At 42.1% G+C, this 15,227-nt stretch overlaps 1 protein-coding gene across 1 annotated transcript; it reads left to right on the top strand.

Annotated features, from left to right (window-relative positions):
• Nucleotides 1-1,749: 1,749 nt before the first annotated feature.
• Nucleotides 1,750-14,564, top strand: msh2 (mutS homolog 2 (E. coli)). Its single transcript, XM_035611910.2, has 16 exons — nucleotides 1,750-1,992; nucleotides 2,698-2,846; nucleotides 3,694-3,978; nucleotides 6,158-6,304; nucleotides 7,093-7,242; nucleotides 7,632-7,765; nucleotides 7,948-8,147; nucleotides 8,684-8,793; nucleotides 8,897-9,020; nucleotides 10,098-10,248; nucleotides 10,363-10,460; nucleotides 10,738-10,983; nucleotides 11,680-11,884; nucleotides 11,990-12,237; nucleotides 13,281-13,456; nucleotides 14,301-14,564. The coding sequence occupies exons 1-16, from the start codon at nucleotides 1,785-1,787 to the stop codon at nucleotides 14,475-14,477; spliced, it is 2,808 nt and encodes a 935-aa protein (XP_035467803.1). The 5' UTR covers nucleotides 1,750-1,784; the 3' UTR covers nucleotides 14,478-14,564.
• The last annotated feature ends 663 nt before the right edge of the window (nucleotides 14,565-15,227 follow it).

Below are 15,227 nucleotides of genomic sequence, written 5' to 3'. Positions count from 1 at the left end.
AAGACAAATAGCATGCATCAATAGGCTAAATATGCTATACATATTATAAACAAATGTGATCAGCAACTTGGTGCAAATCTGACCTAAATTGTAAGTTATATAGATTAACTGTTTTCAGTTAATGTCATCAGGCTATATCAGATACCAGTTTCCCGAGAGTAGTTTCTATTTCTCACAGACGTACATGAAAATAAAACAGTATTTTATTACAACTTTCTTTCTTTTTTTGTATTTTCTTTTGAAATAAATCAGGCTCCTTCTCCCTCCCAAAGGATTTAAGAGACTGTTGCACAAAACATTTGCTCAGCTTATTATTGAGATTGAGGTCTGCCAGCAAACTGCATCATATCTAAAAAAAAAGGTGACTGGTTTCGGGTTTCCGAACAAATATATGAATTAATAAGTTATCAATAGAGAGTAGAGCCAGTAGTTTAACAAAGAATCACTCATAACTCTGCTCTTTCACATAAATCCTCTGACCCGTGTTCTCTCTCCCCTCTCTCTCTCTCTCTCTCACACACACACAAACACACACACAAACACACACGCACTGTGCTGACAATGGGGGATGAAAGTATGATTTTCTGTACATCATGGCGTGCGAAATTCTAATGACCTGCAGCCGATGCAATTACTCCTGACACTTTCTTAGAATCATGTTTTCTATCTGTGGAGCACACGTCACATAGTCCTACATGCAGGGCATGTAATTTGTTTATTTGTTATCCTTAAATGAACTGAACACACACACACACACACACACACACATGCTCACGGCTTTGTCCTTCTCCTAAGATGAAGGATTTTGTTTCTGTAAAACATTGAAATTTGTGCAACGTTGTGATATCCACTGTGCCTATAGCTCTCCTCAACATGAGATGATGGGAAAAAAGCAGTTAATTCACAATACACATACAGAATTTCAATGTGAAACATCCACACACCAAAAAAATAGATTCAAATTCATAACATGTGTTTATGGATATGATCAACTAGTAAAAACCTGCAAAATAAACCCTGTATGTCAATAAATGACAAAAAACACAAGTTAAAAAGACAAAAAGTTTTTCTTTTCTTCTTTCCCAGTCATTCTGGTTAGTTTTAGCCATTTAAAAGAATTTTGATGTAAAATTTTAAATGCAATTACTTTAGGTATGAAATATTTTTTTTAAAAATCTAAAGGACGGCTTATTTCTTTTAAGGAACAAGGCTTTATGACTGCGGGAATGAACATCCCAATTAAAAATGCCTGCTTGGTCACCGTTTTACAAACGCAATAACGTCAGTCTAGGCTGTGACGTACAGTGATATAATCACAATATACCTACAGTATATTGTAATATATATTACAATAATATTAAGGGATTTTCTTTTGGTTAACATACTAAAAAAATCACAAAGTTTTTATATAAGCTTTTCTTTTTAAAGGGTGGTTTGGTTCCTTAAACTGAAATAAATGAAAGTTTATGTTTCAACAACTCATACACACACTCAGATCCTCCAAAATAGCACGGCTTTGTCCACATTTATGCTTCCACAATTATGTGTATAACATAACACAGCATGTGAGCAAGTCACATGTTTATCTTCTTGTGTTTTTGTGTTGGAAAACTTGACACAAGTGAAGAAAAAAAGGGAAGGAAAGTAAAGAACGAGCAGGTTCACAACTTCTCGGCTTTTTTTTGTTTCCCCCCTCCCTTGTTTCCATGGGAACAAGCCACTAACGGGATGACACGACGCAACTTCCTGCTTGTGCGCGGCGGCGGTTGGCGGGAGATTCCAGCATGGCGGTGCAGCCGAAGCAGAACCTGTCCATGGACAGCGCGGCCGAGCACGGCTTCCTGAACTTCGTGTTCTCCATGCCGGAGAAACCGGACACCACGTTCAGGATATTCGACCGCAGCGACTACTACACGGTGCACGGGAAGGACGCCACGTTCGCGGCGAGGGAGGTTTTCAAGACCAACGGCGTCATCAAGTATCTGGGCTCAGGTGCGTCCGCAGCCTAGCTGCGCCTGTAGCTAGCTGTTAGCACGCGGCGTGTTGTTGATGTGTTGAGCTAAGCTAAGCTAAGCTAAGCTAAGCTAAGCTAGCCACAAATGCATCCTCTGCTAGGGCTGCAACTAACGATTATTCTCATGATCGATTATTCTGTCGATTATTTGTGCGATTAATCGATTAGTTGTTTGGTCCATGAAATGTCATAAAATGGTGAAAAGTGACGATTGTGTTCCCCATAGCTTCAAGATTATGTTTATATTTTTGTCCACACACCAAATATATTAAGTTCACTGTCACAGAGGGGCAAAGAAACCAGAAACTATTCACATTTAAGAAGCTGAAATGAGAGAATTTTGCCTTTTTTTTTCAAATGACTTGAATCGATTATCAAAATAGTTGCCGATTAATTTAGTAGTGGATTACTTATTGATTAACCGATTAACTGTTGCAGCTCTACAGGAAACGTTAATATCAATAAATGTTTTTTTTCCTGCGCACTGATCTGCAGAGTTTTTAAAAATCGAGGTTATTTGATTGTGTAAAGACAATCAACATTTTATATCATCTGTCGTTAACCCTAATCCTAAATTTGTACATGTGCACCAGTGCCCCCCCCCCCCCCCTTTAAAAACGAAATGTATACGTGAAGCCTTTGAAGCCTTTTCCTCTATTAATCGGAGCATGTTGGTTCAACAGGGAGTCGCAAGCTGGAGAGCGTCGTCCTGAGCAAGCTGAACTTCGAGGCCTTTGCGAAGGACTTGCTGCTGGTTCGGCAGTACAGAGTCGAGGTGTACAGGAACCACGGCAAGAGCAGCAAGGAGCACGACTGGAGGATCGAGTACAAGGTATTGTACTGGCTATATCGAGGAGCGTCCGTGTGATTTCTGTTTGTGGAAATATCCCACTTTTCTACTGTTGACGGGCCAAGATGTCATTGTGCCAGTGCTTCTTTAAAATTCAGACGTATGGCATCATGTAACGTACATCTGAGGGTCTTTTAACACATCTAAATACTTCCCCTGACCTGCTGTAGGCAGTCATTTTAGTAGGATTGTAGTTTTTGCATTTGATTGTGAACTGTCTGGAGACATTACACGCTCATAAACGTCAAGTGTCATTGATGTGATAGTGAATGCTTGAAGATTTCAGTCGGTGCCGTCTGACCAGCCTTTTATCTTCTCCATTAATTGAGTCATCATTTGTCTGTAAAACATCAGAAAACCATATTTCTGAGCACAAGGAGGAAAAAACAACAACAACACAACAATTTAATACAACATACAACCAAGAAAATTCTCAAATTTGAGGACCTGTAACCATCAAATGATTGGGATTTTTACTTAAAGGTAAATTAAGTTCCTAGTGCTTATAATGATTCATTTTTGAAAGATAAATCCTGAAGAAAAAACCCCCCAGAAGGTTTCAAATGTATTTCAAGAACATATGTGTCCATGGGAATGAATAATATTTTAGTCTGCTTTACTAAAAAAAGATAACACAGTATTTTTTGAATGCTTTGCAGGCTTTTATAAAATTTTAATACCTATGTAACATCCGCCCTGGGAAAATACTTTCAGAGTAGTGTTTATTAAAGCACACTCTGGCTGTTAGACAAACCCAAACAATAACTGTTTCTCAGAATGACGGATTCTGTTGCTGTCCTTCCATCTTGTCCGTTTCCGCTTGGCTCAGGCCTCTCCGGGAAACTTGAGTCAGTTTGAGGAGATTCTGTTCGGCGGGGGAACCGGAGCCGAGGGCTCTGCGGGAGTTGTAGCCGTGCGCGTCGCCACAGGAGCCGATGGGCAGCGCGTGGTCGGCGTCGGCTATGTGGACGCTGCCCAGCGGACGATGGGAGTGTGCGAGTTTCCAGACAACGAGATCTTCTCCAACCTGGAGTCCCTGCTGGTCCAGCTCGGCCCCAAAGAGTGCCTCTTGGCCCAGGGTGAAGGCAACGCTGACTGCAATAAACTACGAGAGGTATGCTCAGTGGCAACTTTATTTGTTTTCTGCAAGGGCCATCAAGGCATCATCTCATCAAATAAGTAGGAGATGAAAGAAGAGCCCTGCACACAGCGCTACAAGCCATGCAACGAAACTTGGGAGACCTTTTGTTTTGACAAAGTGTGTTCGGAAAATTTGGGATCACTACGAAAAGTGTGTCAGGACACATTTGACAATGGCGTCCACCACAGTCCAGGTAATAAACACAAGTTCAAGTGCCCCACAAGAGCGAGGCTGCCCCGTAGTGAAATGGAAACATTAAGGATCAAAGTGAGAGCTCTGCAGATATTGAGCCATGTCTGTTCTTGTAACACGTCCTGTGAAATCGGTAACACCGATGTTTGTCACAAGTGTTTTATGTTGTGGGAAAACGTCCCCTCCATGGCATCTCTTATCTGAAAGCCTCATGCATGCAAGTATGTTTGTGTATCTCGCTATGTACCTACAGATATAAATATATATATCTATCTATATATATATCGAGTGCCTAAAAAAAAGAAGTTTGTAAAAAGTGCTTGTCCCCCTTATTCGTTTTAAAACTCCTTCTGGGGCTGCGTTGTGGTATAGATGCAAAAATGGAGACCTTTGGAAAAAATGCTTCCTTACTGGTCCTAATCCGTCATGACTTGACAAACGGAAATGATTGTGTAGCGTTGCTAACATTTACTGTCAGTAACAGTTCCACCCTAATCCCTCCTCTTACTTTAAACCATTGTTGTTTCCCTTTCGCAGTATTCGCAGTATTTACTGTAACTTGGCAGTCAACCGAAGAGTAGACAATCCGCTTCCTGTTAACAGCAGTACGCACGTTCCCAGTGCATGTGAACGGTCACGTGATATGCGTTTTGCCTGACTTTAGCCTACTGATAGTTTTTGAGGGAACAGTTTTTGTGTCTGGGTCAAATTGTTTACTATGAAGTGGATGATTTTTTCTTTTTCTTTATTTCTCATGCAGATTATCATCTAATTGACATTTGTGAAGTTCTTACATGAATATTAAGTAATGAAATTTAACAACTATGCTATTTACTGATTTTAACATAGACTGTGCTGTGGTCCATTCCCCCTGCTCCTTGTCTGAATGGTGAGGGTGACAGTATAATGCTCCATTCTCGTAACATGCCTGCTGATGTTGAGAGAGAGCGAGGATGATAATTATGCACTGTGAAAGTCCCAAAATGTCAGCAGAGCAGGAACGGAATAAATCCCTTGGCCATAGTGGTTGGTGAGTAGAAGATATCACATCACATGGCTTGTGAGTGAGCACAGCTCAGTGAACTTTTGTTGGGAAAGCAGGCAGCGGCGGGTGTTACACACTGGCTGTCCAAAAAACAGTTAAATAAGTTAGAGCGTATGACGTTAATATGTAAGTAATTTCATGTATGAAAAAAAAAATCCAAAATGACAACTGTAACCATACTACATGATTACTATCAGCCAATTATGTTTATATAATTTTTTTATATTATAAAAGGGATTGTGCCCAGAGCTTTTTGATCAATATAAGCAGCTAATCACTGTAACCATGTCTACAATCAGTTTCCACTTGCTGGGTCAGTCATTTTTGTGCCTCTGTGGAGGACTTGGGTTTCTCATGAGACGTCTCAGTCAAATATCATTTATACAACTGTAGATACACATAATTTAGAAAACAATAACAATGGGGTGTTATAACTGGGATGCGAAGAAGTAGTGAAATCCCGTATTGTAGCATTAGCCAGAGTAAGCGAAAATTGCAATTAGGTAATATTCCTAGATTTATTTATTTGTGTTCTTTTTCAGTTATGACTGTCAAACTTGGATCATAAAAAAAGGTTGTATGGCTTCACTCCCTGTATGTATGTTTTTTTTTTAAAGGCTTTAACCTGAGCCAGGCCAAACAACAATGATAGCAATCATCACTTCCATACAGGGTTAGAAGCAAACAGCTGTTAAAATACATAATAGAAATTCATTCCTTAATATGAAGACAAACGCATCAAATGGCATGATGACTCTTCATAGTGTGTGTGTGTGTGTGTGTGTGTGTGTGTGTGTGTGTGTGTGTGTGTGTGTGTGTGTGTGTGTGTGTGTGTGTGTGTGTGTGTGTGTGTGTGTGTGTGTGTGTGTGTGTGTGTGTGTGTGTGTGTGTGTGTGTGTGTGTGTGTGTGTGTAGGTTGTGGAGCGCGGTGGCGTGTTGGTGTCTGACAGGAAGAAGGCAGAGTTCAGTAGCAAGGACATGGTCCAGGATCTCAACCGACTGCTGAGAGCCAAGAGAGGCGAGACCGCAGCCAGCAACACACTGCCTGAGTTGGACAAGCAGGTTCCTGACACACACATTACCATCAACAGTAAAAAATAACATATTCTTTCTTCTATAAATTGATTGTCAGTGTGACAAAATATACTTAAATAATGTTTTTTTAATTGATTTTAAACAGTTTTTTAAATAAGAAAATCTTGATAACTCTTCCATGTACATATTGTTCTATGGACATGTCACAGGAGCACGGGATTCCGTGTACCCACAGCTCTTACATGCAGCAAAAGTAGGATAAATGAAACTGTTTACATATTCCAAATGTTAAACTACAAAAATCTTTTAAAAAGAATTTTAAGAAGATAAATTAATGCTCATGCAAGACACATGCAACACTCCCGATGTTTTTTTTGTTAAAGTTATGTCATATGACTGAGTAATTTATTTATTCATTTATTTATTTTTAAATCAAATTTAAAAAATGCTCTTGGCCAGTGGTCAATTATATTACTTGTCATGTGCTGATCAATACACGAGGTGTAATGTGCCAGAAACCATGAATATTGTTACTACTAATAAGAATGTGATTTTCAAGAAAAAAACACAAACAAAGTCACCAGATAGTTTATCATGTGCTGCAAAACACGAGGGATTTCTGGCCGACACCAGAAAATTGCTTCTCCCACATCATATTCTTCATTGTTCATATTGTAAATCTATTGTGCTGTTCTATTGTGTACACACAGGTTACATTTGTGATATTGTGCTTTATAAATAGAATTTGACCGTAGAAGCTCAACATGTGTAACGTTTAACCAGTATCTCTGTGTGTGTGCGGTGTCATTCAACAGGTGGCCATGTCCTGCTTGGCTGCTGTGGTGCGTTTCCTCGAACTTCTCTCCGACGAGTCCAACTTCAACTCCTTTAGCTTGACGACGCTGGACCTGGGTCAGTACATGAGGCTGGACAACGCCGCAGTGAAGGCTCTCAACCTCTTCCAGGTCAGTGCCACGCAAAAAGCCCCCCCTAAAAACGCCATGCACTAGAATTTGTTCGAGTTATCATATATATATACTTCTGAGATTTCTGCCACCCCAGAAAAAGGAGATGAAAGAATTTGGCTTATTTTGGAGAAAATAAGTTTTTTTTACAGAAGTTTGTCCTGTGAGAGTTTGGAATCTGACTAGCTTGTGTAATGTTACTGCTTAAAGGCCTTTTGCACACTACAAGCGTTTTTTTTTTCATGCAAATAATTCTAATTTTTCCAAGCCAAGCTTTGACATGGGCGAATAATCAGAATTACGCTACAGTCTTTATCCCTCATAAAAATATGAGATTTATATATAATGTCACAGGCTTTGAAACACGTTTTCTGACCTCCATCCTCCAGGCTTCGCCCGATGACACCAGCAGGACGCACTCGCTTGCCGGTCTGTTGAACAGGTGCCGCACGCCGCAGGGTCAGCGGCTCATCAACCAGTGGATCAAACAACCACTGATGGACAGAACCAAGATAGAGGAGAGGTAATGACATGAGTCCAGAGCCAATCGGATGGAACCTTGGGGACTGTCTTTCACCCACATTCATTGTGTGTGTGTGTGTGTGTGTGTGTGTGTGTGTGTGTGTGTGTGTGTGTGTGTGTGTGTGTGTGTGTGTGTGTGTGTGTGTGTGTGTGTGTGTGTGTGTGTGTGTGTGTGTGTGTAAGGCTGGACATGGTGGAGAGTTTCGTGTGCGACCCCGAGCTCAGGCACACCTGCCAGGAGGACCTGCTGCGCCGCTTTCCTGACCTCCACCGTCTGGCCAAGAAGTTCCACCGTCACAGTGCGACGCTGCAAGACTGCTACCGCGCCTACCAGGCCGTGAGCCACATCCCTGCCCTTGTCGCCGCGCTGGAGAGATACTCGGGTACTCAAGAAAAAACACACAGCAATCGAATCCGTGTGCATATTCTGCTGAAAACATTATCATCTGACGTATCTGACATACGTCTACATAACCTAAATTGATGGCAAATGAAAGTTCTATGTATCATATGGTTATTTATAGTAAAGTTTATAGTTAAACTGTAAAATATCAAGACTCAGTTACATTTCTTTGTCACAAGGGTTTGATAACGAACACTCGTTATCTGAATTTCTTTTAACTCCCTAATATCGGCAACGGTTCCCAAAAAAATCCATATCAGTTGGACTGTGATCTGTGAGAATCATTTGAAAAATGTGTTTGACATTTTGGGAAAGACACTTAAATGACGAGAGGAGGAGCAGAATCTATACTCTCTCACGTCTGTTTGATACTTTGTTGTTTGATGTTTGATCACCTTAGTTTAAAGTAAAGACTAGAGGCACTGTGCCCTTTGCGACACTTTGCTATCATACTTTTATGCAATATATATATATTCATTAATTTCCAATTGTTCTGCGTTTGTTGGTGTTTTGCAGGCAGCTACCAGGTCCTGCTGGAGGCGATGTTCCTTTCTCCTCTCAGAGACCTGCTGACTGACTTCGCCAAGTATCAGGAGATGATTGAAACCACTCTGGACATGAACCAGGTCTGACCTCTCACATCTCTGTACATGTGTTTGCATGCTATCAAATATTATCAAGGTATTGTTTACATTGTTTTCTTGTATGTTGTTTTTTCGCATGGCGTAGATAGACCATCACGAGTTCCTGGTGAAGGCGTCGTTCGATCCGGTGTTGAGCGAGCTGAGGGACAAGATGGACTCGCTGGACAAGAGCATGCAGGCCGTGCTGAACAGTGCGGCCAGAGAACTAGGTACGACGAACACTCGCGTGCCGAAAAGATTATATATATACCAATCTGACAGAAATCTATTTGTTCCATGCAACAAGGTTAGACACCGTATTTTAAAGGAGTGACTTCACGCGCGCATCTGCTGATGAGGTTTTTTAAAAAAAAACATCCAAAGAGGTCGATTACACGATGTAGTCCTCATGTGATTAACAAATCTTTTTCTTTCTTTTATTAATGAATTAAAATCGGTTTGACTGACTCCGAATTAGACTGAGTGTCCTACTAGACATTCAGTCTGATTCTTCAGTGTGATTAAGACTTCTCCAAATTCCCAAAAATGTAAACACTGAACTTTAACATAATTTCCATGGATTCCTGAGGGGAGTTAAAGTTTGAATGCTCTCTAGTGCATCTCCTCCGATCTCCCTGAATGGTTTGATAATGAAGAAGAACCACTGATTAAAAATTATGAGGGGACAATAATCATATCACAATTCCAATGGGCCCTCCACTCCTATACGCAAGATCTTTTCACGTTTTCCTGACCAAAAATTTTTTTTTTTAAATCAGCAAGATGTAGCCCGACTCAAAATGAAGTTTACAGTTTTATAATATTTCTTGTCCCTTCCTTTGTACCATATTTTCCCCTCCCTGCCACTTGTAAGGGAACCCTTCAAGAGCAGAAGCTGACATACAGTAAATGATTAAAATGACAAAAATGCTAACTTCTCACAATATCCTTTCAAACATGTATTTAAATTTTGTCAATCCTGCAAAAAAAATCGCAATTAAATATTCGGTCGCCTCATCCCACATGTGGTACCGCAGCTCACTTTTGCTTCTCTTCCACTTATTTTGGGTTTTCACACAGAAAATGAACCAAACCATGGTTCTGTTTGATCCGGACTGAAACCACCTCTTTAGGATCAGGAAAAATTTGAACACCTCTGATTTTGGTTCAGACTTAATTGAAACAAGGAAGGTGCGAAAGCGCCCTTAAACCCAGATGAGCGGCAGAAAATGAATGGCCAGTTCTTTTCAAATACTTGGATGATGTTAACATTTCAGTTTGAGCTCATCGAAGTTACTGTGTTTCAGGTCTGGATGCCGGTAAGACGGTGAAGCTGGAGTCAAACGCCGTGCTGGGTTTTTACCTGAGAGTCACCTGCAAGGCGGAGAAGTCTCTGAGGACCAACAAGAAGTTCACCACGCTGGACGTTCAGAAGAACGGCGTGCGCTTCACTAACAGGTCCGTGTCGCGGTGTCACACACAAACCTTACGTCTCTCTGAAAAGATCGCCACTCTGTCTTGCCGTCAGCTGACGGTCTGCGCTCTTGCATGCACACTTTCACATGTCCACAGTAAACTGAGCTCTCTGAACGAGGAGTACACCAAGAGCAGGGAGGAGTATGAGGAGGCCCAGAACGCTATCGTCAAAGAGATCATCAACATCGCCTCAGGTGAGTAAGCTCGTCACATGCTTCTCACTACGTCGCGTCACCGGAACATCGATTTGTCAAATGGGATAAGTGACCTTGTCTGATCTACATGGAATTTGTCCTAATGGGAACCTTTAGCAATTCATATCGTGCACATTTTCTACGAATGCACGGCGCTTTAAATGCTTACAGTGAGAATGTGGTCAGATGGTTTTCTTTTCATCAAATACCAATTGTTTTCGGACACGCTGCATTTTCCCCCTGGATGTGATCGTTTGTTTTGCTTTCCGATCGCCAGGCTACGTGGACCCCCTCCAGGCACTGAGTGACGTGATCGCACAACTGGACGCAGTGGCGAGTTTCGCAGTGGCGTCCGTCTCCGCTCCCGTGCCGTACGTGCGGCCTCGCCTCTTGGCCGACGGCTGCAGGCGCATGGAGCTGCTGCAGGCCAGACATCCCTGCATGGAGACCGACCCGGACACGGCCTTCATTCCCAATGACATCACCTTCGTCCAGGGAGAGAAGAACTTTTATATTATAACGGGTAAAAAAGAGCAAAGAGAAACTGGCACATCCTTTTGTACAAGTTACAAAAAAAAAAAAAATAGTTAATGGTGAATAACAGAGTGCAACTCTGAGCAAGAAGAGACAGAAACTTTTACTTTTGTTGAAAGTGTGATCGACTAGGTATAACACATTCTTTCATAAGTGTGGTTGATCCAAAATTATATTAAAAAAGGTTATTTCGCTAGGCCTAATAATAAAATTGGTGAAATTATGAATAGCTTATTTTTTGTAATGAAAATCTCCTTTGAATTAATCGTAAGCCAAACTTAAAAAGTACCCAGCAAAAAACACAGGTCAGTTTTACAGTCGCATGTTCACACGCTGATAGTTTTATTAATTGCTTACTTTTATTTACCATTTTTATTTAGTATTTAATACTATCTGTTTGAATTGGGTTCAGCTTTTATCGTTTTCTTTGATCGCTGTTAGCGTGTAAAACTACCAAAAGCAGCAAATAAGCAAACAACAATGGAAGCGGAAGAACCAGAAAAACCCAACTGGACAGGCGACCAATGCTAGTTCGATTAGTTGAAGAGTGTAAAACTTTCAACGTTATGTCGTTACAGTACTAATCTACTGTACTTTTATTCCATTAAACATGAAATAAACTTTAGATATTTCTGATACACACTCTCACGCATCATTTCCGACTCCCCTGCCTTCTTGTCGGCAGGACCGAACATGGGAGGCAAGTCAACGTTCATCCGGCAGGTGGGCGTGATCGCTCTGATGGCTCAGATCGGCTGCTTTGTGCCGTGTGAGAAGGCCGAGCTCAGTGTGATTGACAGCGTCCTGGCCCGGGTGGGAGCGGGGGACAGCCAGTTGAAGGGCGTGTCCACCTTTATGTCCGAGATGTTGGAAATCGCTGCCATTCTGCGGTAGGAGCACGCCAAACACACACACACACACACACACACACACACACACACACGAACCACAAGTGACACAGGCCTGGTCTCACTTCTCTGCGGCGTTCCCTGCAGCTCGGCCACGGAGAACTCGCTGGTCATCATAGACGAGCTGGGCAGGGGCACGTCCACGTACGACGGCTTCGGCCTGGCCTGGGCCATCAGTGAACACATCGCCTCCAGGATCAGCTGCTTCTGCCTGTTCGCCACGCACTTCCACGAGCTGACGGCGCTCGCGGCGCACGAGTCCACAGTGCACAACCTGCACGTCACTGCGCTCACCTCCCATGACACACTCACCATGCTGTACAGGGTGAAACCAGGTCAGACGTCGCACACTGACATGTTCTTTTCACGCGTGTTGCTTTTTATTGTTGTTGTTGTTTTGTTTTGGTCACGACTGACTCTTCCTCCGTTTCTAACCCAGATAGATATAAAGTGCAGTCGATATAAAGTGAAGAAAAGAAACATTAATATATGTAACATTACAAGCTTTTGTAATCACAACGCTCTTGTCACCTTTGGCACTCTTTGCCAAATTAGTAAGTTATATCACTGACGAGTAAGTTTTCTGGACTGAAAAACTTGGATTACTCGTCAGTGATTTAACTTACTAATAATAAAATACCAGGTTGTCGTTGTTTTTTGAATTCCTACATGCTGAAGTTTCTCCCCAAAATAAATCTTTTCAAATTCGTTATTTATTAGAAAGATAAAATACAAGACTCCGGGGGTTTTTCTTTTCAGTCCAGTTTGCTCAAATGCTGTTAAATCGATATTCATTTATTTACAGTTGGTGTGAATGAAAGTTAATAGAAGGGGCGAGACAGATGCTCTCATTGTGACTTTGGTTGTGTAATTTTTTCTCTTTTTTTTAAATCTTGCTTTGATTACACTCATGACTTTTATGTAAAATTGACTGTGGCGCTTATTCATTGAGATCTTCGTGGTCAGAAGCCATCAGATGATTCTGAAAAGGTGCGTTTATTGAAGGGGCTTCGGTTGTTAGTTTAGAGGTCAAACGAGTTCAGAGATTCGTTATACTCACTGCGTGATGTGAGGAGAGCCAGGGAACTAAGGTTGTGCCTGGTCAGCTGCAACTGATGATGATTGAATTAATATTCATCTCATCTTTATCTTTTTATTAAAAAAATTAATATTTGGTCTGTAAAATGACAAATGTGAAAATGTTTTAGACTAAAAATCCAAAGCATTTGTTACTGTGACGTGAAGGAATTTTACTTTGTTGATGATCACAAAAATTATTATGTGTTAATTTTATTGTTGTTGCCTGTAATTTGGAAGATGCAAATAACTGAGTGCAATCAAAGTTTCCAGACTGACGTGGCCCTAACTGTGTGACCAGGTGTGTGCGACCAGAGTTTTGGTATCCACGTCGCCGAGCTGGCTTCTTTCCCACCGTCGGTTGTCGCCATGGCGAAGGAGAAGGCCGAGGAGCTGGAGGAGTTCCAGGAACCTGCGGGGGAGAATTCAAAACGGGACGAGGAACCCGAGGCCAAGAGGCGACTCAAAGACAAACAAGTACGGAGCTCATTATTCCCGACTGTCCTGCCGCCATCACAGCCAAGATGTATATCATCGTGCATAACCACATTATATACTGTCTGCTGCATAAACGACGGCAGGCGGGTAGAACAAAGATTAGAAACTGGGGGCCGTAACACTTTTTATTAGGGATCGATTTTCTTGAGCCAATATTTGGAGCCGATACTACTTTTGCTCCCTCAATTTAATAGTTAAATAGAATTAAACTCAGCGGGTTGTCTCGTCTGATCTGAGGTCTTAGTCAAAGTGGGGTTATGGTCAAGGCCGTGGCTCGCCTCCCTGTGTAGAGGGTGACGAGGCTCACGTCGCTCTGGAGCATCTCGGGAGTTCCCACCGCACCGGGACTCGTCCGCCCGCGAACGGGATCCCCTGTGCAAAGCCTGCGGCGCGGTCAGCGCAGAGACTAAAAAAGTCCACCGGCAGCCGCACCCGACTCTGTGCGGGGCCCGACGGGGGGCGCCGCCAGTCCCAGCCTGCCGAAGCAGAGAGGGGAAAGGGGGGAAAAGATGGAGGGTACGGGGGGAGAAGAGCCAGCCGACGAGCAGAGAGAGCGCGAGGAAGTGGAGGATGTGTAAAACAGCAACACGAATTTGTGATGTTGCCGCCAATCCCTTAAGTCTTTTTTATTTATTATTTTTTACATAATATATTATTATTTTACAGAAAAAAGACCCTTTAAAAAGTATTACATTTTCTCAAATTCAGATTGCCTAGGTGTTTAATCAAAAGGCTGTTTCTATTCCATTTGTTATTTTCTCCCTCAATAACTCAAGTGGTTTGAAGCTTTGTAAAACCGACGTCCTCCCTCTCTCTCCTTCAGATGGGGGAGAACCTGATCCAGGACTTCCTGGAGAAGGCCAAGTCTCTTCCCGTCGCCTCCATGGGTGAGGAGGAGGTGAAGGCCCAGCTCCGGAGAATGAAGCAGGAGCTGGTCACCAAAAACAACACGTACATCTCGGAGATCCTCGCTCGCTGCGTTCCTGTAAACACTGCCTGAGTTAGTTTTTTTGATCTAATATCATGTACTGTAGACAGACACTAGCGCTCACATTGTATAGTTTTCAATAAAGATTTATGCGTAAAAGTGCCGTGAGTAGGTTTTCCTGGACCATCGTGTTGCGGATCATCTGATTTCTTCGGAAATGCTGTGTGTTCATTTGATGGACACAATGTAATGCTCCATGTTAATGACATTTGACTAATTGTTTTCCTTTTATACGTGCGTAGGCAAAGATGGTTTTAATTCTCCGTGTACTAGTAATTTTCCACCCTGAATGTCAGTGTCACGCACTTTGTTGGCAGTTAATTGAATCAGTCGAGCTGAAACTAATGCAGACTCTTATAACTGCTGCCGTTTTTTTAAAAAGGTGTTGATTCACCTGTACTTTTGGACGATGTTTCTTTTTTCAAAAACACTCAAAACATTTTTAAAAAAAAAGTATGGCTGCTGTATGTATTCAACTCCAGATGTTGGAGATGTAACATGCATCGTTTTATGCACAATTAACCAAAATTCACAGAATTTTTTTCCCCCGTTTATCTGCGGGCCACCAGATCTTATAAATCACATTTTCAACCGCCAACAATCAATAACTGTTATATGCTGTCATAAGGTGAATCAGCCACTGAGGTAAAACAAGTCACGGGATCCAAGACGCATCAGGGTCCCGTTTCCTCTCATCTGACCACCCTACGTTTGAAGTGGTTTCAAGGGGTAGATGACCCCATATCCCGAAACCTACATGGG

The sequence above is a fragment of the Scophthalmus maximus genome, chromosome 16 (genome assembly GCF_022379125.1).
Source record: "Scophthalmus maximus strain ysfricsl-2021 chromosome 16, ASM2237912v1, whole genome shotgun sequence".
NCBI lineage: Eukaryota > Metazoa > Chordata > Actinopteri > Pleuronectiformes > Scophthalmidae > Scophthalmus > Scophthalmus maximus.
Note: the sequence above shows the minus strand (reverse complement) of the source record. Positions and strands in the feature narration are given on the sequence as shown.